The sequence below is a fragment of the Ochotona curzoniae genome, unplaced genomic scaffold, assembly GCF_017591425.1.
Source record: "Ochotona curzoniae isolate NIBS_2020 unplaced genomic scaffold, NIBS_Ocur_1.0 scaffold_1852, whole genome shotgun sequence".
Classification (NCBI taxonomy): domain Eukaryota; kingdom Metazoa; phylum Chordata; class Mammalia; order Lagomorpha; family Ochotonidae; genus Ochotona; species Ochotona curzoniae.
In genome coordinates, this window is record NW_024467087.1 from 43110076 (window position 1) to 43136781 (window position 26706).

General features: G+C 33.2%; 1 protein-coding gene across 5 annotated transcripts in view; it reads right to left on the bottom strand.

Annotated features, from left to right (window-relative positions):
• Window positions 1–26706, bottom strand: part of PCDH11X (protocadherin 11 X-linked) — a 606423-nt gene that overhangs the window by 102941 nt on the left and 476776 nt on the right. For 3 of the 5 annotated variants that reach the window (XM_040999471.1, XM_040999466.1, XM_040999468.1), the window contains one exon: window positions 15996–16019. The exons of the other annotated variants lie outside the window; for them this stretch is intronic. In XM_040999471.1, the coding sequence (XP_040855405.1) occupies window positions 15996–16019 (24 nt within the window). The remainder of the gene's footprint in view (window positions 1–15995; window positions 16020–26706) is intronic. 5 annotated transcript variants of the gene reach the window in all.

The window sequence follows — 26706 nt, forward strand, 5'->3', positions numbered from 1 at the left end:
AAGCAAATGGGTCCCTAAATGTGGATACTAGTCATAAACACAAAATCTAAACAGTAAATCTTTTAGAAGAAAACATTAAAGTAAATTGCTGTGATCTTGGCTTAAGCAGTGATTTCATAGAAGTTACATAAAAAGCACACACACAAAAAAGACAAAGAAAATTGAATTTCATTTTGCCCCTAAAAGGACCTACTAATAACAGAAAAATAGCTTAAAGTGAGAGATTATAGGTGTAGGGATATGTGTGCTAGGAATATAGAGAGAACACTTTTATCCCTGTCTATAGACATTTATTTATATAAAGTAAACAAATTTCATGTATTTTACAATACAAATTTAGGCACACAGTGATACTTCCTACCCTAAGTTACCTCCTGCACATATTACCCACTCACTCTTCTGTGCCCATACTTCATTTTTTTTCTAATTTTTACACTGGCATATTTTCATTCCACTTCACAATCACTGGCTTAACAATAGGTAAAGATATCAATACGTAGCCTGCAAATAAATAAACAAACAAACAAACAAGAAAGCCCTACTCAAGAAAAAAAAAGATACAGGTTGTAAAAAACAATAAGATTTCAGAATATGAACTTCATTCACAAAGATTAATTTTTTTTGTACTCTGTATATAAGTTACCATTGATCATGGAAAGCATGTGGTACTTGCCTTTTGGGGACTGGCTTATTTGCATCATTAAGCATATTTGCTTAATGCATATGATTGTTTGCATAATTAAGCATAATGGTTTCACTGGCCTCCATTGTTTTGCAACAGAGAATGCTTAAAAGTAAAAAAAAAAAAAAAAAAAAAGTGGCAAAAAAAATGTGAGGAGCTATTTTTTCAAAGATAGTACATAAATGGTGAAGAGTACATCAAAAGATGCTCAACATCATCCAGAGCTTGGAAATTGTTAAATTAAAATAGTGGTATATCACAGCATGCTTACTATGATGGTTATATAAAAAAGGCAAGTTATAATGATGTGGAACTACGTGAATCTATTGCACACTGCAGATTGAAATGTAAAACAATGCAATTGCTCTGAGAAAAAAAAAATCACCAAAAAGTTTAAATGTTGGGTTAGCACATGATTTAGTAATTCCACTCCTAAATGTATCACAGAGAACTGAGAATACATATGCACAAAGAAAATTGCATGCAACCACTGATAACAGCATTATCATGATACAAATAGCCAAAATAAGGCCAAATACCTATCATATGATTATTGGCTGAACAGCAGGGGATATATCGCACAATGGCAAAGTTTAATTTAAAAAATATAAGAATTTTATACTTGAGTAGCCATTAAGGTAGAAAGTTGCATGCTATTTGAAGTTTTTACCACAATTAAATATATAAATAATACTTAAGCTATTCATATGTGTTCTGCCAGGAGACATGAAAGCATTATTCTGAGTGAAAAAATAGTCACAAAATATTTTAAATAAATAATTCTGTTTATATTAAGTATTCAGATTAGGCCATTAATTAGAAAATGTAGATTAATCTTTTTCTAAAGCAATGAGAAGTGATTTATGTTTGTTGGGAAGATTGCTAGTGGATTTTAAGAGTTTTTTGAGGGGGCTACAAAAATTAATGTAAAATTCCATTGTAGTGATGGTATACACGTAGCCATTAATTTGTACCTTGCACATGGATAATCTCACGGCATGGGAATAGCATCCCAGTGAAACTAGATAAATAGATCTATGAATATAGATAAATACAGCTATAGATACAATATAGATGTATCTAGATATCTATCTAGCTCTATCTAGATATCTGGATATGAATATAAAACAATACATATGTAATAATCCTTATAATTAGATATAATCTATTTATGGTCCACAATACTTAGAATGTTGCTTACAAAGAATAGAGAAAGAAATGGGAAAATGGCATCTTTGTAGTGGAGATATAAGTACTATGTTCCCTGTATTATAATGTGGCAAGAAAACATTTTATTATTTTATTTTTAGAGTTCTGTTTATTTACTTTGATTTATTTGAGACAGAGGTGGAGAGATAATACATCACCTAGTTCAATTCTCAAATGCCCAGGAACTCACTACTTGTTGCCTCCCAGGATGTGCATTAGCAGGAAGCTGGATCAGAAGTAAAATCGGAATTTGAATACAGGGATTTGGACAGCGACACTCTGGTATGCGATAAAGGTATGCCAAATGGTGCCTTAACCACTTCACCAAACACTCATCCCTCTCTCACATTCTTTCACAGAAATGATAACCACAGTCTAATCATAAGACAGATAACCCTACCTAGAGCAGAAATATCTGAACGAGTACACCTCAAAAGTGCCAAGTTCATAAGAAATTGACATAGATTACAAAATACAAAAGGCTTAATTGCTAAATACAGTGTAATATCCTGGAATCCTGAAACAGAAAGAACAATCTGGAAATTCTGAGTTGGGTCTTTAGTTTAGTTAATGGGGCTCTAGCAATGTTATTATTATTATTTTTTTAGTCTTAATAAATATAATATCATATTACAGCATGTTAACATGTGGGGAACTTGTACACAGAAGTTAATAATTGGTAAGTTGTACACAAAAATCTGTAAATTTTTACAAGTACTTCTTGCAGCTAAAATAATTTAAAAATAAGTCTTATATATTTTAATAGAACTTATCATCTAATTAACTAACTTCGTACAATATGATTCTTATTCTGGGGTAAAGTTACAAATACAAATATGGCTTTAGATATTGAAATATAAAATATTTTTCTTCTAATGCTCTCCCTCTTCTACTGTGAAAAATATTGATGTTAAATCATTAGTGGATTCGTCAGAATATCAAACCTGGAATGAACGTTATTCTTTGTTTTGGAATTAAAGAGTGTATCATTTGCTCTCTAGTGTTTTGAGCATTCATAAATCAACCCAAGCTGCAGATATTATAATGTTGAGGAAATTTTTATGTAAGTATTCTCACATTCCTTTCAGTAGATAGCTATACATATTCATTGCCATTATTAGAAAGCAATACCTACATTCATATGTGAAAATATTGAGACTATTTCCTAGGCAAAGGTACAGTTTATTGGCAAATTGGCTAGATTTACCTTTGAGGAATAATTCAAGCTCTGGAGCATAGACAAAATATCATATTCCCTGTAATCTCTCAATAACTAAAATAGTTTAGCTATAAAGAATTTAAAATATATCCTGGATCGTAACTGTATTGCTTCTCTTTGTATTCATGGGATTATGGTAGTTAATATGGGATAAGTGGCTGTTTATATCATACATAAAATCTACAAGAGCCATAACTATTAATTTGAGCTTAGTTGTGTAACATAAGGACTTAAGGGAGTTTAATAAATACATGATTTAATCATTGAAAGATAAAATAAAACAACATATCTGGTATTTTCTACAAAACACCTCACACCTTAACCGATATAAAATAAGATGCTAACTAAGGGAATACTAAGTGTAATGTTTACATTTAGAGACTTGATTCACACACAGTATAATGTTCCTATGGATGTTAAAAATGTAGATTGCTGTCACATTATTAAAACGGTATCTGTATTTATTATGAACATATGGAATGGCTTGAAATTTAAGAGAAAAACAAAAAGAGAAGAATGTAAAACATACATTGGTAAGATGGGATTGACCCTCAGGTTTGCATCTAGATCTTGTTTAGAAATTAAAATGTGAAAATAAAATGTTGCTACTTCCTTATTATCTTCATCATTAATTTATATTACAAATAGGCTAGTTTTGGTGAAGGTTGAAATTGACATTGTTCTGTGAATGAAGGATCCAAGACATTTTTAGTAATTATAGCCTTCTTTGATAAACTCAAAAAACTATCAACTCTGTTTCTTTAAACTTAAGATACAGATGGCTGAGCATACTAATAACAGTGAAACAACATAATTACACACCTAACTTCACATAAAATTTTATAGGAAAAAAACTCCACATATTATTAAAGCGATTGGCATTTCTTTTATTTGTATTTTAAATGAAATTGATTTTGCCTAAAGGATAACCAGTGATCCAGCAGAAGTTCCATTCACACAAATAATAATGAGAAAATAATAAGGCTATGATCATATTAGCACGGTAGTGAAAACATTTGCAATTTCTGAAGGACAGTGCTGAATTCTTCACATGTGATATCCTTTTAAACCTTTGTCACCAACTACAAGTTCATTGCCTCTGGTGTTTGTATTTTACAAATGGGAACAGAAACACTGAGAGGTTAAATGACTGAATCTTGCCTAAGAAGAAAGGGCATTTTCTTGTATTATCTCCGTGGGATAATGCAGTCACAAAGATCCTTAAATGAGGAGAAGGAGTATAAAATTGTGCCTTTTGTAAGGTAACTTGGCCATTTCCCAATAGGCGACATGTAACATTACAATAGGTACTCTATTCATAATTCATATTTCTAAACCCAAGAGAATTGAAAGCACATCCACATAAAATTTTGAATAAGAATTTTTTAACAGTTTTATTCCTAATAATCTAAAGCAGAATTATCCAACAGTCTATCAACAAATTTATGAGCAAATATGGTATATGATCTTACATGTGAAAGTTATGATTTTGGAAATATACAAAAGGCCAGTCAATTTTATACATTAGAAAGATGACTGTATAGAACGCACAGCAAGTTAGTTTTGTCCCAAAAACAGTGACTCAAAATGCTATAGCTTTATTGTATTGTTTTTAAAGAGGAAGTATTTACGAAAGTTGTATTCAAGGCAAAATACAACAATGTCAGATAAATTGCAACTTGCTCTACAACATAATCCCAACTTGCCATTAGTAAAAAAGTATTTCTCAACTTCCAGGATAACCTTCAAATATGTATTACCTAACTCAATTGAGTAATTAATCATTGAATAATACTATTAATATTGAATAACTAATAAGTAATTTTTAATTAAACCTGAACAACAAGCAAAAATTTCATAATATAATGCCGGTTTTGAATTACTACTTGAAATTAAGATCTGCTATTACACTAGCTAATGGAATCCAACGCAATACATCAAAATATCATTCATCTGGATTTATTGGGATTTCCCTGTATGTTGGGAAAATGTAACATATGAAAACCATGGGGCCAGGCCTTAGCTGAACAAGCTAATCCTTCAAACTTAAGCCCCCGCATCCCATATGTACACAAGTTCATGTTATGCTGCACCACTTCTGATCCAGCTCCCTGCTTAGGGCCTAGGAAAGCAGCAGAGGACAGCCCAACCCCGCAATACTGCATCAGTTTGGAAGATCTGGAAGAAGCTCTGGATGAGAGTTTTTTTCCTCTCTGTCTTCACTTCTCTCTGTAAACCTCTCTGATGAAAATAAATAAATCTTGTAAAAACATATGAAAACCAGTGTATGTGTCTCTTCTCACCATTGCTATTTAATAACATTCTGGAAGTTTTAGCTAGAGCTATTGGACAAGGAAAAGAAACTTAAGGAACACAAAAGGGAAATTAGAAAGTTAAATTTCCCTGGGACACAGATATGATCGCATACATACAGTAATCAGCAGACTACACTGAGATGTGCTCAGAATTCATAAGAGTTTGGAAAAGTTGGAGGGCATAAAATGAACAAAGAAAAGTTAATTGTATTTGTATTCATAAAAATATCACTCTTGAGAGAGAACTTTATTAGCACCATGTCCTGAAAGCTGCAAAAAAAAAAAAAAACCTTTAATGCCCTTTAATAAATTCAATCAATGTTGTGAAAGAACTCTACAATGAAAATTATAAACCGTTAAAGAAAGAAATAAGACACAAAAAATATAAATCTCTTGCACATTCACGGATTGGAGGATTAATGTAATCAAAGTTTACATATTATCCAAAGCGATTCACAGACTGAATGCAATTCCAACCAAAATAAATTTGGAAAACAACAATGCTAAAATTCATCTGAAATGACCAGAAACTACAAACAGCTAAAGGATTCTTGAGCAATAAAAACAAAGCTGTATGTATCAACAGTTGATTTCAAGACACATATATAATAACATCATCAAAGTAGCCTGCTACAAGTAGAATTAATACGTCCACTAGTGGAACAGACTAGACGTATCAGAAACTAACCCACACATCAGCAACTAGTATTTAACAAAATGAGCTAAAAATCACTCTCTGGGTAAATGATGATCTCTTCAGTAAACAGTGCCAGGGAAATTGAATCTCTTGATGCGGAAGAATGAAGCAAGACCCCTACTATACACACTATAGAAAAATCACTTTGCAATGGAACGTGGATGTAAACATAATGCATTTCCATCAAATTACTAGAGGAAAACCTGGAGGAAACGTTGTAAGACGCTGGCATAGGCAAAGACTTCTTGTGTAAAAGTATAAAACATGGGAAAAATGCACAAATGGGACTATATTGAGTAATATCTACATAGCGTCAACAAAGAAGAAGCTGACAGAATGAGAGAAAGTATTTACAAACTATACGTCTGATAAAATACTAATTCCAGAATATATCAGGAGCTAAAGCATAACACCACTGAAACAAGCAACCCAGTTAAGAAATGGGGCAAAAGACATGAAGAGGCATTTCCAAAGGATGAATTATTAAAATCGTACTGAAGTGTAAGAAGATGCCTAGGATCACTAGCTATAAAAGAAATGTAAACAAAACCCACGATGAACTCCACAACTCCGCCCCCAGTACGATGGCTATCATCTCAAAACAATGTAAAACATAGTAACAAATGCTGGGGTGAAAGGGGGGAAAGTGTACACAAATAAACTGTTGGTGGGAGTGTAAAAAGGTAAAATAACTGTGAAGACACTAGGTAAATTCTTCAAAAATTTGAAAATAGAAATACCGTATGAGTCAGTCATTCCATTCCAGGGAATTTATCAAATGGAGATATGAGCAGCATATACATGTCTGTCAATTTATTAGCAGCCAAAGTCACAACTGATAAAGTATTGAGTCAATCAGAAAACTATCTATCAACTGGTGACCTGTATACACACGTGATAGAATATTACTCAGCCATAAAAATGAATTAAATTCTTGCTTGCACAACAAGATGGATGCACTTGGAGACCATTATTTTTAGCAAAATAAGCCAGTCCCCCAAAGACAAATACGTTCTCCTTACTTGTGGTAGCTAATATACAGAGTGCAAAACTTTTATTGTAATGTATCTTATTTAAGTTGACATTTTAGATTTAATTATTATGTACAGCCCTTTTATATTCTTGGGGAGCAACAGTTTTCCTACATGTTACTTTTTGAATTCTTTATTTAGTGGAAAGCTACACTTGAGATTATAAAGAAAATTGAGCTTGTGAACTTGAAATAAAAATAGAGGCGGAAGGATGGGATTGAGAAGGTAGAGTGGTATATATCACTATGCTCTTAAACCACATGTGAAATACTTGCAATTTGTTCACTTTCTATAAACAAAATAGCAATGAGGGTACTAGTATTAAAATATTATGAAAGAATGGAATCTCAGAGTTCTTACATGGAAATTGAACAGGGCATAGAAATATATAGAACCAGTGAGCATTTTTCTCTTCACTCATAAAGCACTTATTTTTTTGGAAGATTAAGTTACTCTACTAAGATACTAAGATAGAAGTGATCTGAAAAAGCAAATTAGAAGAGATACAAATGATTAGGGGAAAGGACTTTATGATAGAAAAATCTGATTGCTTATTTTCTGAATCAGTCTTATTTCAGGGGCCTGGAAAATGGCGGAAAATATGCTATTGTGAATATGACTAGAAAGTAATTGTGTCTATAGAGTCTTAAGTGAAACGGCAATAATTTCTTTTTCTGTGAAGGAGTTACTCATATACTATTTTTATTTTTAAATTGGGTATGCAGTCTTACAGCATGATCATAATACATGCTCGAAGTAGCCCAGTTGGGAAAAATCTCTGGACTGTACCTTATGCTTCTGAATATATTAAAGAGAAGTTAAAAATAATAATGAAGTTTTGCTAGAAACTGAATTTAGGATTTATCTTTATGTTATCCTGAAGCAAGGACACAATATATGAAATCTTACGTAGAATCTCATTGAACTTTAATGTTAAAAATACAAGGGGCCTGGTGCGATAGCCTAATGGTTAAAGTCTTCACCTTGTAAGCACCAGGATCCCACATGGGCACCAGTCCTAATTCCAGTGGCCCTGCTTCCTATCAGGCTCCCTGCTTGTGGCCTGGGAAGGAGTTAAGGAAGGCCCAAAGCCTTAGGACCCTATATCTGAGTGGGAGACCTGGAGGAGGCTCCTAGTTCCTGGCTTCGGGTCTGCTCAGCTCTAGTGGTTGTAGCCACTTGGAGAGTGAATCATCAGATGGTAAATCTTTCTTTCTGTCTCTCCTCCCTCTCTGTAAATCTGATTTTCCAATAAAAATAAATAAATATTTTTAAAAATACAATTTTCATGGCTGGTGCTGTGGGCATAGTGGTTTCAGGTTCTGACTGTTCTATTTCCAATCCACCTGACTCCTACTGGCCTGAGAAAAAACAGCAGAAGGTGTCTTCAAGTGTTTGGATCCTTTTCACCCATGTGGGTGACCGGGGATGAAGCTCCTGGATCTTGGCTTAAACCTGGTTCAATGCTGGCCATTGCAGTCATCTGGTTATTTAACCAGCAGATGCAAGAAACACACACTGTGTCTCTAACTTTAACACTCAAATCAAATCAATAAATCATTAAAATATCAAATTCAATATGTATAAATATCCCTTACTCCCATTTTCCTTCCCTTCCCTGTTAGGGAAAGGACAGAGATGGAAGGATCAGCGTGTACTATAGTGTCTGGCGTGTACCTCCTACTTATCAAGCATTGTTCAGTAACAGGAAGTGAACAAGAAAAACAAGAAATAGAAGAGGAGTCAAAAGCCTTGTAAAAGAGGGGGAAGGGAAAAAGATAGGATCATGCACCTTCCTGAATAGTCTGCACTCAAGGTAATTACCACTGAGAACAACCAAGCTACAACAACCAAAACAAGACAACTTGATAAAGTGTTATTTGAAGACATTTTCCAATAATTGTTTAAAAACAGCCTGTTGGAAAATGCAAAGGTTCATTTTTATGCTTTGAAATATAAATTTTTTACCCGGCCATTGAGAGTTAAAAATAATTGTGGTCATCAACCTCATTAAAAATGAAAAGTGAACACATGTTACTTCATGTGATATATTTTGAGAGAGTATTAAAAATCAAAATTAATAATAACTGAAGCATGATAAAACTGAACTTTGGCAAAATTGCCAGAAGTAACCATACCTTTCATGGTGTCATCATAAAAATTAACTTCAGTAATTTACATAGTTTTATTAGACTTATTCTAGAATAGTTTTGACAATAATTGTGTTGATATTTGAAAAGAAAAACGAAAAGAGGCAAAGTTCTTTCTTTGGTTAACATTCACGCTTTTATTTTTCCAAATTGCATGGTCTCAGATTCACTCCTCAGTTCATTCACTTGGCATCATTTTCTTGGATTTATATTTTGGAATATTGTCTTTTTTTCCACTACTTCAGCACGATTTGTCTAATAGTGCATAACTTCATCTCTACTTTAGATTATATTAAATAGCGTTTTGCATTCACATGTACTATTTTACTTCATTCATTTATCAGTTCCTAGATAGATTTGGAACTTGTTTCACTGATAAAGCTTTACATATTCAGATATATGCAATGAAAAATCCATTACTTTTGTTACTTTTCATAATACTCTTATTAAAATGTAAATATATTAGAATACTATCAAGGCTCAAGTCATTATAGCTGAAAAACATGGATGCTCAATGAAGTTCTATATTCTTTCCTTCTTTTTGTCTACACCAGCGTTATACTTGGAATGCAGAGCCAAATACTGCAATTAAGTATAACATTTTTAGTGTGGTATAATTTCCAACATTGTAAAACATCTAACACTTGCTTTTTCTGAGCTGCAAACTATTAAAATAGTTTTTTTTAATTTCACTTGGATATAAATAATAACATAATATCATCTTCCCCATATTTTCCAATCAGCAATGATATAATTATATTTGACAGAGTTTAAAAATGTAAAGTTTTTGTTGATTTACTTGAAAGCTATGCTATTAATTGTGCATTGCATCTCTGCATTTTGAAACTTTTTTTTTTCTAGTTTAGTGATGTTTTGGATCAAAACTAATTGGTTATCAAGTGAAGTAAAAAATATTTGCTCTGACACATACAGTATTTACAATCATTGTCAGTGAGTTTATAAAGTATATTCTGTGGTCATTAGCATCACGGCTATTAACTATAGCTATATCATTTATACATATTTTAGATTTGTTATGGACAATTTTTTAGTATTTAAAATTTAGCTTTCTAAATACACTAACATATTAAAGAATATTATAAATTTCTTTCAAAGCAAAGTTTACATGAACTTGAGGATAGAAACTTTTTAGCCTTCCTGTTCCAATTCTAGTAATGATACATATGGACTATCAAAAAACACTATACACTATATAAAATAATCCACGCTTGTGTAGCCTTAAGATTAACTGATGCCTATCTGTTCTCTGAGACTCATTTCTTTTGAAAACTACAGAAGAATTTCAAAGAAAGCAAGAATTTCAAAGAAAGCAAAGAATTGTGGTTTTTATAAGCCTCAAATACACGACACAATGCGGTAAATCAGAAGTGCTCACTTTGAACAATTTAGCCATTTGCTGTTTCACATTCGACTTTTTTTTTTCTTTTTTCTATCATCCCTTATAGCAGGAAAACTCAGCCAGATCACTTCTCACCGACTTTGGTGAATCAAGGAAAAATTGTTCTCAAATTAAATAAGCATAATTCCAAGGACTCCAAGAGTATTTTTTTTTTCAGAGTATAATCTCAAATGATGGATACCAAGCACAAACTGGCTAAATTAATCTTAAGCCTTTGAAAAGAATCGAAAACTTATATACTGAATACCAACAGCACATAGCTATTTTGGCTCTGGAAGTGTAGGTGGCTGGAATTGAGATACATTGTATGTATAATATAGTACAAGATCCTAGGACTTAGTATCAACAAGATGGTAAACAACCTCATTCATTTTATATTGATTACATATTGAAATATTAATATTTTAGACCTGTATTGAACTCCCAGTTCATGCTCTGGCTTGGTCCAGCCTTAGCTTTTGGAACCACCTGAGGAGTGAATCAATAGACAAAAGTTTCTTTCTCTCAATTTCAAGACAACTTTAGAGGAAAGTTGTATATATTTAAATCATGCTTTATGAAGCAAAGATTACCATTCAAATTAGCTACAGTAGAAAAGAGTATTTTGAATTTCCACAATGTTGGTGACTCATTTAAACTTTCAAGTCATGTTTGGATAACAAGATGATTGTAGCTTAGCGGTGGCATTTCATTCATTTAAATGCAATATTAAAAAATTGAAAGAGTTGATTTGCTCTTCAAACACTTTATACAGCTTCAAATCTACACCAAGAGTTTTTATGAGAATGACAACACTGCAATACTATGGCTGTTTTCGAGTTTTAATAACTCTCCATTGCCTAAAAAAGATACTAATTTTTCTTTTAGTCTACTTTTTGTGATAAATAACATGAATTTTCTTTCTTTTGTCTTTCATTGTAAAAAATGCATTAAGAAGCAATATAATTTTATCATGAGGCAAATCCTTAGCTCCATGTAAAATGTATAACATAATGAATACAGCAGAATTAACTTGTCATACATAATCTAAAGAAGGCAATTTCAGAACTTAAAATATCCCAGTACCAATACTTCACAAATATTTTCCTGTGACATTTTAAAGTCTATTATTAGTAAGCTGAACAAAACCAATAAACCTCTGTTGATTTTGTAATTTCATATGACTATTTAGGGAAATATTAAGTTATCATAAAGACGTTATTATGCTATATAAATCCGCTTATTGTATAGAAAATGTACACACATATTTACATGAATTCCTGTCTGTGAAAAAAAAAGGATGCTCAATAAAAGCTATTGGCTTTCTGATTAACATTAGAAAATGTCCATATGTATCATGCATAAAGGTGAACTTTTTTTTACACTCATAATCTCTACTTAAAATGTCTATTTGTTTTATTTCAAAGATCATGTTACAGAGGGAGAGATAGAATAAACAGTCTCTCATTTGGTATTTCAGGCTGCAAATGGCAAGAATACCTTTAGCTAGGCCGTCCCAAAGCTAAGAACCAGGAGCTTCATCCAATTCTTCTTTGTGAGTACAAGAAATGTGGACCACCTTACAGTGCTCTCCCATGAACTTTACAAGGAGCTGGATCAGAAGTCAAGCAGCTGGGACTTGAACTGGTATGTTTATGGGATACTAGTTTCTTAAGTGGTGGTTTAGCTCCCACAAACTCTCATTGATTAAATAGATGAAATGGTTGATTATTTTTGTGGGCAAAAAATCATTTTTCCACCCCCTCCGATATCCTTTCACCTCAGCCTCATTTTCCATCACTCTCTTTTCCTTTGACGCATTTATCTCTGACTCAGATCCAACAGTTGGAGTTTAAGTAAAATATCTTAAATTGCTCCTAACTCTTGAGTACTAACAAAAAGCATGGGCAATCTGTTCAAGGACAGACCTGTAATGATTAACTGAGAATCAAATATAGTTTGCTTAATAATATGCCATAACTCACCTTAGATAACTGAAGTGCTAACATAAACAACCAACTGACACTTGCAGGTAGATAAAACAGTTGACAAGCACTACTTACAGATCCAAGACATCAATGCCAACAGAAAATGATGTGAAAGATACAGACAAATCACTTGCCTTGAAAAATGAGTGAAAAATTTAGTGCAGTTGTGAGCAAATGGAATCTAATATATTAATTTCTGCAATTTCTACTTTGGAAGAAAGCAAGGCATCTCCAAATGAAGCAATGACTGTCTCACTACCAAGTACTTCCGTGTATGGATGAACGTGACAATGTGGAGAAATACCTACGTATTTTGGAAAATAAGCCAATATCATTCCTACAACTTAGTCAATATGCAATTGAAGAACTGAATGAAGGAAATTATACTAGTTTCCTAAATTCAAGGTTAGAGTCATAGAGTACTTTTTCCTCATATATAGTCTCATTTAATTCTATGAAGTGTTCCCAAGAAAATGTTCTGAGGTAAATGTTAGTAAATATAATCAAATGAATTGATAAGAATGAGAAGATACACAAAACACAAAGGGAAAATCATAGAATATAGCAATAAAAGGTACAGTGAATTTGCAGGGTAACTTGGAATTAGAACCTAGTTGCATTATGAATATATAAATACATATTATTTAATAAGAGTAAAATTTGAAATATGAATTTAACTTGCAATGATTATAACTCAGTGATACATCAATGTAGATTGAAATAGCAAGAGTGACGCCCCAGATCCCCACCAAGGACTATCAGTACGGGCACCAAGGACTATATCCAACTGCCAAGGAGACCACAGAGGCCGAGAACTCTGAGGTCATCCACTCCCATTTGGATCTCCCACATGGGATGGAAGAAGCCCAAATCCTACTCCACAGGAGCCAATGTCATCAGAACAACAGCCACGAGCCTTGAGCAGTCTGCAGAAACAGAACAGTACATTTACTTCGGGACTAGGGAGAGGGGCTTTCTCTGGTCCTTACTTAGTTCCAACTTTGGATCCACACCCTCTCTTGCAATGACCATCAGGGTCACTCTGGAGGCCATTCCCCAGCCCCCCCCCCCCAAAAAAAAATTAGATTAGATAGACAGAGAACAACAAGGAAAGCTTAGAACCAAACATGAAATGGTTAGCCTTACTAGGTAGGACACAAAGATTAGTTACTCCTCACTAAGGTATTGAATATTTCTCTGCATACCCCTCCTAAAACTGCTCTGTGCCTCCACTGTTAATATATACCTTGTTAGAGTTATAAGCCAACATGGACTATCCCAAAATTTACCAAGTTCAGTAAAATTTATGCTAATAATACAAAGATGAAAATAGACACGAGACAGCTAAACAGTACCCTATAACCATTTTAAGGTGTATAGCAGCCAGTTGTGTAGATACTAAAATTGAAATGTCAATGAAGTAATCACAGGATGTGGTTAAAAACTTGCATTTTTAAATATATTGGTCACTCAATACCATGTCATTTAACTCCATAAAGTTGTAAACAATTGTTGATGTTATGTTGTGCCTTTTAATTGGTCAGGATGATATTCTGCCAGCTCTGCTTTCAGACCAGAGATGGTCTCCCCAAGAAACGGTTGAATTTATCTGGACAATAAGATGCTGACACTATGCAAAGTACATGCTTACAATGTAAGAATTATGCTTGGATTTGACTGTAATACTGCAGTTAGGTGGAGAAATTCACCATGGTGGGAGGGCATGGGGAGGGATTGGGGGAATCCCAGAGCCTATGAAATTGTCATAAAATAAAACGTGATAATAAAAAAAAGAGATGGTAATGCCTTACAAAGGCACTTACATAGTGCACTAAGGATTATCAGATTCATTTTTAAATTTATTTTTTTTCTTTTATGCAAATTCCACCTCTTAAAATATGGGAATAATAATATAATCTGTAAATAAAGTTTAAATTAGGACAATAAATAGAGAAAATAAAGTTTTTTGAGTTCAAAAGACTTGGCTAAATATATAAAACCAATGAAATGTATGATTGTCATCTAAACTACTACACATTAAGATGCTCTTTCTAACTATATGAATATTTATAAACAAAACATCTAGACTTCAGACCATACAAATGACCAAGACCCCATGATTGTTAGATATAAGTATTTCATGAATAGTGTCAGGGGATAATGAAAGACCAATGAGAAGAGGAGACACAAAGTTCAAAGTATACTCAATGCATCCACTACTGTCTGAATAACCCATGTAAATGCTGAATATTCTAAAGTTTCAAGTGTAATAAATGTTCCCCATTATCACAATATAAATGATCGCCAAAAATGTATCATTAGTTTTAGAACTGATTTAAATATCATAAAACATATTGTAAATGCAGCATAAAATTTCAAAGCAACATTTCAAACATTAAAAATAGAGCTTGCTTTTAGTATCACTGATGTGTCAAAGTAAAAGAATAAATGTGGCATTTTTGTTTTCATCAAGATTTATTTTAAGTGCTATTTCTATTTGGTCAAAGCCCCAATACATTACAAATTACAGTTTAAAATAAGAGTGTATCACATGAAATGAATTAATGTAAAAGTAATGGACTATTATAACAGATAAATGCGAAAATAAAAAGGGGACAATAAAAATGTTGATATATATACACAATGAGTAAATATGTTTGAAAAGTTCAAAACATCTGCAAAACTTTTAAATTTAATAACAATAAAATTATACACATTTTAACTGATTGCTTAAACATGTGCTTTGAGTCAACTTTGATTTAGTATAGATTCACATATAACCTATACATTAAAATTTAGCAAAAAAATTCATCTTGTGTATTATTTATAATTTACAAGAAATAAAATCTGAGACTATTTGTGAGGAATGTATATAGCATATAAAATTTACTGATCAAATGAAAAAATACTGAAAATTACATCTTAAAATCCTTTTCAGAAAAAAATGCTGAAATGTTCATACTGTCCTAAGGGAAATGAATAATTAAATCTGCTGGCAATTTGAAAGCAGTGACTATACGTCAAATAAATGATTATAGGAACACATTAATCTTGCTTTCTAAAGATGGATGACTCAAAATTATGTAAAAGCATCCAGGTATACAAAATGTCCAACAGAATGAATATTCTTTCAAAATATATACTTATTTTAAATGCCTTGAAAATGTGCTTAAACAAACAGTTGAAACTGTTGTTTAAGGAGAAGTGAAAACAAAAGTTCTTAAAACATTCATACACATAAATCAGTGATTCTTTTTAAAATGAAACATGCACCATGGGAATGGTATGTGTCGTGTTCTACTAACCTTTCTTTAGTCCAGGAATGAAAGCTAAAAAGAGATTATAATAAAATTAAACACAATAAATATTATATTTTAAGGTTATATTAGCATAACTAAATAAATATAAATTCTAATACATTTCAACCTCCTTTTACACAGAATGCGATGACTGAGACATATAAGGACTGATTGTACATGATAGTCTACTTAAATATATGTTTCTGGAATTGGATCAAGCCTATACAATTTGCTGGCATCTAGAAAGTAACAATTGGTCCTATTTCCAAAAGCACATTTTTTAATGGACTCAACATTTTTCAAAAATTTGATAGATTTTCTAGTTTGCTTTTCCCTGTGATGACAAAGTACAGTCCCACATTGACACGCCAGTGTCTCTCCTGGAGTCTCTTACTGAAAATGTACTATAAGGAAAAACATTGTTTTTCACTTAAATGTTCTCTCTGCCTCAAAATTCATAAGTGGAAAATAGCAGTAGAAAGACAAAAATCAATAGACACTGGCATAGGAAATGCTCAAAGGAATTTTCTTATCACGATTTAGGAAATAATCCCCCAAATATAACTGTCTTCGTACCTAATTTAGACTATTATATCACAAAACTCAAATAACAGGGGAATTCAATATCATTCTCATTTCCAAGAAAAACTCAGGACTTGCACAACTCTAAACCATTGCAATATCATGCTTGATTTGGAACAATTAGCAAAGTGTATTTTTCAACAAAATAAATGAATTTTAAATACTTGAATTTATAATGACCTGGATAGAGAGGAGTGTGCATTTTTTTCATAGCAAAAATTTAAGGACATCATCACTCCTGTCTACATTTTGAGACATAAGTAAAAATATACATAAAAGGACAAAAACTTAAAAAGATAAATATTTTGAACTTGATTAAAATCGATTTGGAGTAAATTTGTATCATGAAATCAAAGATATGTGAAACGGAAAGGGAGAAATAATAAACCAGAGAGAATAGGGCCCAGCGCGTGGTCTAGGGGCTAAAGTCCTCGCCTTGAACGCCCCGGGGTTCCCATATGGGCACCAGTTCTAATCCCGGCAGCTCCACTTCCCATCCAGCTCCCTGCTTGTGGCCTGGGAAAGCAGTCGAGGATGGCCCAAAGCTTTGGGACCCTGCACCCACATGGGAGACCTGGAGGAGGCTCCTGGGTTCGGATCGGCATAGTATCGGCCATTGCGCTCACTTGGGGAGTGATTCATTGGACGGAAGATCTTCCTCTCTGTCTCTCCTCCTCTCTGTATATCTGACTTTCCAATAAATAAATAAATCTTAAAAAAAACAAATAGATCAGAGAGAATATAAGGTGAAAATAATATTTTGACTTTTAAGGATTCCTGAGGAAGCATTGTTCAATATCTCTGTCATTAACATATACACAGAACATTTGCTTTTCACCATAAGCTGTTTCATTTATAAGAAATGCAATTACATGGTAATACAATCTGAAGTACAGAAGAGAAAAATATGACACTTCAGGTAAAACGGATCTTCTAAATAATATTCTGCAATTTCCTACCTTTCAACACAATAGCTCTAAACCATGATATGAATCACAGACACACACTTCTAATTTACTGTTGGAATACTTAATTAACTCATACTTCTTAAATATAGGATTTTCAAACATACTGAAGGAAAAGAAAAAGAACTGCCTCACAAGCAGGAGCAATAAAACACTTGCATTTTACTTTTAAGACTACAATTTCACTGTGGTCTAGACCTCAGTGATCAAAATCCTCTCTAATTTCCTAGCAGAAAAGGTCAAACAAAAAGGACTGTGATGTTTTAAACTTATTTCTAAGGATATGGAAGTACAAATGAAAGGAACAAAACAAATGATTTGGCAATAACAAAGAAAAAACAAATAAAAAAAGATTTGAAACCTGTATTTCCTAAGCTGAAAATTGAAATTTGGATTTTATGCTAAATCAAGTATTAGTCAATTCTCCTTATGAATCAGGACAATAAGCAAATTCTGCATAAAATTTTCAAGACTGATTCTGAAAAATACTGAAATTCATCACACAAACATGGTTAAAGCAAGACACCAGTGCTCTTGTGTAAATGCATAAGTGCATTATTAAACAATAGTGCAGCAATTTACAGGTACATTGCTTATAATTGTTAGGACTTCTTTCTGGATGACATCTAGCTTATCTCAAAATGTGTTTTTGAACTTCACAGTTCTTTTTAGTTAATATATAAATTTTTTAATTTACAAGTAACATTATTTAAATGATTTAGTGCATTTATTTGAAAATTAAAGAGATTGAATAATAGGAAATATTTATATTTGACTACACACACACACAGGTGCACCTTTCTTAAATATATGTAACACATTAATTTTGCTTTAAGCCATACTTCAAGTTATTAAATATTCTATAATTGTGTTAATATATTCAAATAAGGTACTTTCACTTAGAAAAAAATGTTTATGCAAACATTGTTTTTTTTAGTACAATTGAATGTTTAAATTATATTCTCAGTATGAAACATATAATAATTGATAAAATAAAGCAGGGTCAGGCATTTTGTGCAGCTTGAGATAAGAAAATAAATGAAGAACTTTTCTCTATATTAGAAAATATGGTATAATTATGGTATAATTGATTTAAGAAGGGTGCGCCTGAGTGTGTGTGTGTGTGTGTGTGTGTAGTCAAACATAAATATTTCAAATGTTAGATAACATTTGATATCACTTCACTCTAGAAGAATACTTTTTCTCCAAAGTATTTTTAAATTAAAATAATTTTAATTTTTACACCAAGAACTGGTGATCCATATTTAAAAATTGACTTCATTAAAACCAATTTCTTGGGCCTGGCATGATGGCCTAATGGCTATATCTTCAACCTGCACCTGCCAGGATCACTTATAGACGCTCCTTTATGTCCCAAGTACTCCATATCCTATCCATCTCTTGGCTTGTGTCCTGGGAAAGCAGTAGAGGATGGCCCAAGGCCTTGGAACCTTGTACCCACGTGGGAGACCCAGAAGAGTCTCCTGGATCCTGGCTCCTGACTATGGAATGGCTCATCTCTGACTGTTGTAACCACTTGGGGAATGGACCAGAGGACAGGAGACCTTTCTCTATCTCTGTCTTTCTGTAGATCTGCCTTTCCAATAAAAATAAATACCAGTGAATCATAATTATATTTTCTATTATAGAGAAAAATCTGGAAAATCAAGACTTAATTCAATTGAAACCTAAGATAAATTCTCCATCATTAAGGTCTGACTTTCAAGAGCAAAAGTTTTTCATTTATTTTCTTATTTCAAGCTGCACAGGAATTTGTGCTAAGTCATAAAATATAGCAGAATCAGTATAAAAAATAAATGCAATACACTTAAAATATGTAATATCAAATTAGCACGCTGATACCTCATTTTGTTTGAGTAATAATAATTTTATAACAGTCTACAAAATGTGCCAAAATATGCAATTCTTCTTGATTTATGTAATTCAAATCATCCCAATGCACTTCCTGTTGATTGCAAAACCAATAAGCTATGAGACTATTGTACTGATGTAGATTGCTTGGGGTCTGAACTACAAAAAATGATGAGGTTCAAATCCAAACTTCTGTTTAAACTGTGTGAGACATTAAGACTACAACAACAAAAGCTTCAAGATAATTAATATAAGGATAATTTTATTTTCAATGCAAGATCGTAGCAAATATAAAGTAAGTTCTTCATTTCTCTATTTTAAATTTTCCTTTCATGCCCTTCTGTGTCTGAAATGTTCATAAAAGTATTACTTCCAAACAATATTCATTTTGTGATATAGAACTAAAGGCAAATTAGTGTTATTACACAGTAATTAAACCATAAAAATGAAGACATTTTCACTATGTAGATAAGTACCATTTTCTACATTAGCATAACTTTGGTTGATCAAACTTGTGCTGTACCCTAATACTAACTGGATCTTTCTCTTTCATAGTTTAATAATGCATTTATTCAATTCCGAGAATTAACTAATTCTTCCTACTCATCAAAAACCTGTCTCTGCAACAACTTATTGGATATATTTCATGCTTTTTATTAACGTATTTTAGGCCACTAATAATGACTAGCACTTTCTACAAGATTTTTTTTAATACTTAAAAATGTTCATGTAATTGATAACTATACAGATACACACTAAATACTAAATTTCATCTGGGATAAAATAGGCTCATATTTCAGGCACCAGAAGCCATTGAACATCAACTGACTCAGCATAGTCAGTATATATGTGAAAAAAACTAAGCCAAGCAATATTAAATGACTTAACTAAGACACACAACTTGTTTAAATAAAAGAGTAATTAAAATTCACTTCGTCTCTATCAAATAACTCACATTTTATGTAATTGGGTCATTTGATTATAGTTGACAAGATACTCTGACAACATGACAAGATCAATGCTTTAAGTATATGTTTTTCAGAAATCCCAACTCGCCAAGTATATACCAATTTATGAAACTAAAAGAACATATCTTAGAATCCAAAATGTTTTTCAAATATTTAGCAAAATAGTAATTAGAAATTCAGCTTTTTTCTAAAGAAAAAGTCCTTCTCTTCCCTAAATATTTACAGAAAAAAATTTCGCTTCCAAACCTAGCTTCACCGTTTTATGTTTATATGGTTCAAAAGTATGTGGAGTGATTCTAGCCAATCATAATAATGCTTTCTGACAAGCAAACTATGGATAAAAATTCTGAAATGTACAAAGCTAAATGTCTCATGAGAACAAAAGAGCTTATATGTTCACCAGTTTTTCTCCAGTAGCATTTCATTAATCACTTTGTCAAGGTATTCTAGCAGTAAAAAGGTTAATTTGCAGTTATTCTAAGTCAGTCTGAACATTCGAAAGAGAAGATACATTTTGTAAGGTTGTGATGATTTGCAAAGATTAACTCAAGTAGTGTGAATCATAAAGCATTCTAAACTAGACAAAGTGATGGTGAGAATATGAGACTGCAAATTGTTTGTTGGTACACTGAAAGCTCCTAAAAAAAGGCCCCTGCTAATATTGCTTTGAAAAGGTCAGAAGACAGTTATAATATAGAAATTTCAATGACCTTGAGAAGTTCTAAAACCAGAAGTCTGAGGGTTGGATTTTCTTTTTGAAGTTTAGCAAAGGAAATATTAGGCTATAGTATTTCTGAAATGTGTCTCTAAGATATCCAAAAGGTTTAAAACAATTACAGTTCTCAAGCATTTCACACTTTTTAATATTCAATCTTTTCTTGAGTGGATGAATTCTAATTAAGACTTCTTAAAAGATTTGCTTATTTGCATTGAAAAGCAGATGTACAGGGAGAGAGACATCTCTCTGCTGACTCACTGAACCGGCACCCATATGGGATCCCCATGCATGCAAGGCAAGGACTTAAGCCACTAGTGTATTATTTGTAATTATAGTGAAATAACGTAGTTTCAATGGTCGTACTACATTCCTGATTTCAAAGAATTAGAGTTTATCTTTATTTCTATCCTCTTTATACTACCTGCCTAATGTATACTTTTTTGGGATATTTATTACATTTTCATATTCTTAGAAAAAAATCACTAATTTTTATGTTATTGTATTTTAAAGGTAGGGGATGCATGAAGCTTGAAATAATAATGTTTAATACAAAACAGACTCAAGCTAATACATTGATTTTAATGAGTGGGGACATTTCAGTGAAGACAAAATGAAAAAATAAATGTATTGGAGTACACATGTCTCCATTTTAAAAATTGGCAGAATGTGAAATAAGATCTAAATTCAGATTGACTTGAATTTTAAAACTCATTTTTATTCAGATTTAAAGTCTTTTTTAAATTTAGTGCTGAATGACAATCATTGTGCATATAGAAATGTTATCTACAAAAAATACTTAGTTTAACATTTCAAATATCAGCGATGAACCTGGCATAGAGGATTAGGCCTATCGATTTCAGGAATAAACAAGAGGAGGCATTTTCCATGTGGTGAAGCATATTGGCTGTCTACTGTGGAGAACCAATTTTCTTAGTTGATATGTTGATAAATATTTTATGTCAGCAAAGAACAAAGCATAAAAGATAGTGCCACAAACATGAAGAGGAAATGAAAAGTAGAAGCCAGCTATTTCAAACTGAATTAAATAAAAGCTTATATGCACAGGAAGAGGAGGAGGAGTATGAAGGACTTATTTTATCAGTCTGACAGATTAACTGACTGCACAAGACATGTTAAAAGGTTTTCTGAATAAACCAAATGCAGTCTGCCTTAGAAATCATCTGCACTTCATGATTAGAAGACACTGATTCAAGTTAATGGCTCTTCGGATACTCAAAATATAAATATTATATTTCTGGGATTTACAAAATGAGAGCACACCACTAAGAGATAAAATATTGCATGAGATCCACTTTTACATAACAAGGAAGGAAATATAAATCTTTCATACACTATAAATTTGATTCTGCATTCGCTTGAATTCCTAAGTATTAATCTCTCCCTTTACTTCCCAAGTTTCTTTCAAACATAAAATGATAATGTTTCTGCCAGCCAGGTTGGGGAATCCATGCAGAAATTAGCTCAAATATGCAGATTAGTATTGCTAAGACTTTGACTGAAATTTAGCCTAAGAATCCAAACCATGATGATTCAAGACGTTTATTTTAAAAGTATAAAATTCCTCTAACGCTTATTTCACTCAGATGAAATGTATGACATGAAGTTGTGTCCTCTGATCCCTAGCAAGTATGTTTTTTCTTCTCTGCTTCAACATCTGTACTGTATGGAGCAGAGAAAGCGTCAGTGTTCACTTATTTTTCATGGTCACAATTCCCTGAAAAGCTTCCCCTAGTGACTGCACTGCTTAAAAGCAGAAGAAACTTCAAGTTCAACATGTAATTTCGTTTGTAGTAACTGAAGAAAAGTTTTTATACTTAAATAAGCAAACACAATATGAGTTTTTTTTAAAAGTACAACAATTAATCATACAGACTGTTTGATTTTAAACCTTTAATAGGATTTCAGATGTCAAGAGAGACAATTAACACTGATGTTTTAGTAATGATACCATTTGTTTTAAATAACATCTTAAGCTACAGTTTCTGTGCAACCAGATTTTTTGTTAATATGTGCATTATACCTATAAGTTGATTATGTTAAAAGAGAAATATGTGGTTTTGATATAGATGCACATGATTTATTTTGTTTTTAATTTTTTTTCTGTTCAACTTTTGCAGTTTTCTGAAAACAATTAATTGGATAACATTAAAAGAACCAAAATCAGTAGGTCCTTACATTTTATTGACACAAATATTTATGTAATTATCACTGAAGACCTATAGCAAAACACTTTCACTTTCCAAGATGGGAACCTTCAGAAATAGACACATACTATTTGCAGCTATCTTTGTGTCCATAGCTTAAATAATTTGAATAAGGCAGATTAAGTGAAGGTATAGCTCGGAACTAGTAATACAATCTAAACTAATGATTTACAAGTTAGAGTGGGAAAATGACATAGCCATATAGCAGTATAGTGTACAAGGCGACCACCTGCAATGTTGACTTCCTATATGGGAACCAGATTGTATTTCAAGCTGCTCCATTGATCTAGCTCCCTGAAACTATGCCTGGGAAGGGAAGAGAGAAGGTGGTTCACATCGATGTGCTGCTGATACCCATGTGGGAGATCCAAATGATGCTCCTGGTTCATAGCTTTGCATTAGCCCAGGTATGGTAATCATAGCCATTCAGGAATGGTCCACCAGAAAGACACACTCTCTCTCTCTCCTCTCTGTCGCTTTTTTTTTTTTTTAAACTGCTTAGCTTTATCCAACTTGTCCTAATGGTAAAGATCTGAACTCTGCGGTTGAAACCATTTTTCCTTGTTTCTCCTCTCTCTGGGTATAACAAATCTTAAAGTATTCCTGAAAGCCTCTCCACGGATAACATACTGAACCCTGTCTTAGGGTTCTCATCGCCTTGATGTTCTATCTTCCCCCCCCCCCCCAAACTATGTTGTTTCCTTCTAGTCAAGGTTTTCTTCTCACAGTGTTCATAATGTTAACTAGCAAATCATCTCTCCAGGACCAAAAGGCTGAATGTGGTGTGCAAAAGTGTGTGGATGGTAATGCTAGGCATAAGACTTCAAACAAGATCCTGGGCTATATTCATGTTTGTTCTCTATAGAGACACAATAAATTCTGACGAACCACGAGATCAGAAAATTGTTCTCATGTTAGATTTACATGCACTTTAAGAATTTATCCTAGGCCTTAGGCACAGGCTGAGTCTGGGCTGATCAAACACCCCTGAGTCACTGTTGTGCCAATACAAAATCCTCAACGTAACTGAAATCACTGTGGCATTCTCGCCTTAGTCTATTCCTGTGTGGTCTGCAACATGGACACAGACACATCAGTGACAAAAGGCTCAGGATGTTAGAATGACAAAATATTACATCCACAGACAGAGAAGAAATCAGGCTTAGAAGAAAAGTTGCTTCTGTTCCAAAGATTGTGCCAGAATAATTGAATCTTTTTTTTAAAGATTTATTTTTTTTTTTTTTTATTGGAAAGGCGGATATACAGAGAGGAGAGACACAGAGGAAGATCTTCCGTCCAATGATTCACTCCCCAAGTGAGCCCAACGGCCAATGCTATGCCGATCCGAACCCAGGATCCAGGAACTTCTTCTGGGTATCCCACATGGGTGCAGGGTCCCAAAGCTTTGGGCCGTCCTCGACTGCTTTCCCGGGCCACAGGCAGGGAGCTGGAAGGGAAGCGGGGCTCCCGGGATAGAACCTGCGCCCATATGGGATCCCGGGGGTGCAAGGTGAGGACCTTAACCACTTGGGCCACCGCGCCGGGCCCAAGTTCAATCTTTTTTAAAGATTTATTTTATTTTAGATATACAGAGAGGAGGAGAGACAGAGGGATCTTCCATCTACTGAATCATTCCCCAAGTGGCCACAACTGCTAGAGCTGCGCTGATCCGAAGCTAAGAGCCCGGAGCCTCTTTCAGGTTTCCCACGCAGGTGCAGGAGGGTCTCAAGGCTTTGGGCCATCCTGAACTGCTTTCCCAGGGCACAAACAGGGAGTTGGGTGGGAACTGGAGCTGCCAGGATTAGAACTGTCGCCCATATGGAATCCTGGTGCATTCAGATTTAGATTTACTTTTTTTTCTTTTTTTTAACCAAGAAATATGGATTTAACAGAGAGAAGGAGGGGGCAAAGATCTTATATCTCCTAGTACACTTCCTAAGTGTCAACAACGGCTGGAGCTGAGCTGATTCAAAACCAGGATCCATGAGCTTTTTCCAGTTGTCCCACACAGGTGCAGGGTCCAAAGGCTTTGGGCCATCCTCTACTGCTTTCGTAGGCCACAAACAGGGAGCCAGATAGGAAATGGAGAAGTTGGGACATGAACCAGCACCCATATGGGATCCTGGCAGTTTTCAGGTGAGGATTTACCCACTAGCCTACTGTGCTGGGTCAAGTTCAATGTTTTCTAAAGTTCTGGTGTCTATGTTTATTTTTGTTACTCATCTTTCTATAGTGGCTGGCTGAGGGTATTTTCTTTCATCAGGTATGCATTACATCTGTTTTTTTCCAATTCTTTAATACTCTTTAGAAAACTCTTTAGAATATGATATATTCTAAAGAGATAATGTGGAAAATAGCTCATTTTGACCAAAAATTATTTTCAGAAAATGAAATTATGGTGAAATCCCAATGCAGTACTGATACACAATATATTGCTAAACTTCAAGGTACCAGTAAGCAAGTGGAACTTTGTGTCTCCTCTCTCAAAAATAAACACTAAGAACAAAATTGTCTTTGCAGGTTTACAATAAAAAAATCACATGGTGGAGCATATTCATGCCATTCATGAATAAATTCCCTCACAATATCTTTTGCAACAAATCTTATATTAAGGACTAGTGAAAGTTATCACAGTTAGAACATTTTACATAAGGAATGATTAAGAAAATAAAGAAAGAAAAAAGAGAAACTATTCAGCACTGGATACGTACTTGTTGAATGAATGAAAACATGCTGAATATTTGAAGATCAACGTCCCATGATCACATTTTGTCATCTGTTTCAGCTCAGTGAAAAAGAACAAAATCAAATCTAAGGGCAAAGAAAAAAATCTAAATTTTGCCCATACTTAACCAATTTCTCACCCTTTCGGGACAAGTTTTCTAAATGGCCCTATCGTTAGACTTTCATCCAACCTATTTCTTTTATAATGAACATCTTTCTGCATCATTATGTTGCTTTGTCAGGTCATAAATTCTTTACCAATAAGAGTTTCTGGAACCAAGTATGGCTTATATGCTTTAAACTGAAAAGAATTAGTTTTATTTGTCTAGTTTGGAAAAGAATTTCTCTAAACATTCTGAAATTTATTATACTAAAAATATTCATGGATTTTTTTGTTGAGTTTAGGTTTTGTGTTGTACTAAGGATACAATGGACAATAAATGCTATGTTCAGAACCCAAATGAATTATACACACACAGACACACACATTATATATATACAGAATCACACACACGTGCTTTCATCTGCAAGCCTGTGTTAAGCATTTTCAAGCAGTTTTGTCACTTCTGTCACTGTGCTTTAAGTTCACTGAAGTATTTCTTTAAAATAGACATGAGTTGTCATTTTCCTATATTTGACTAATCCAATTAATTATATCTACAC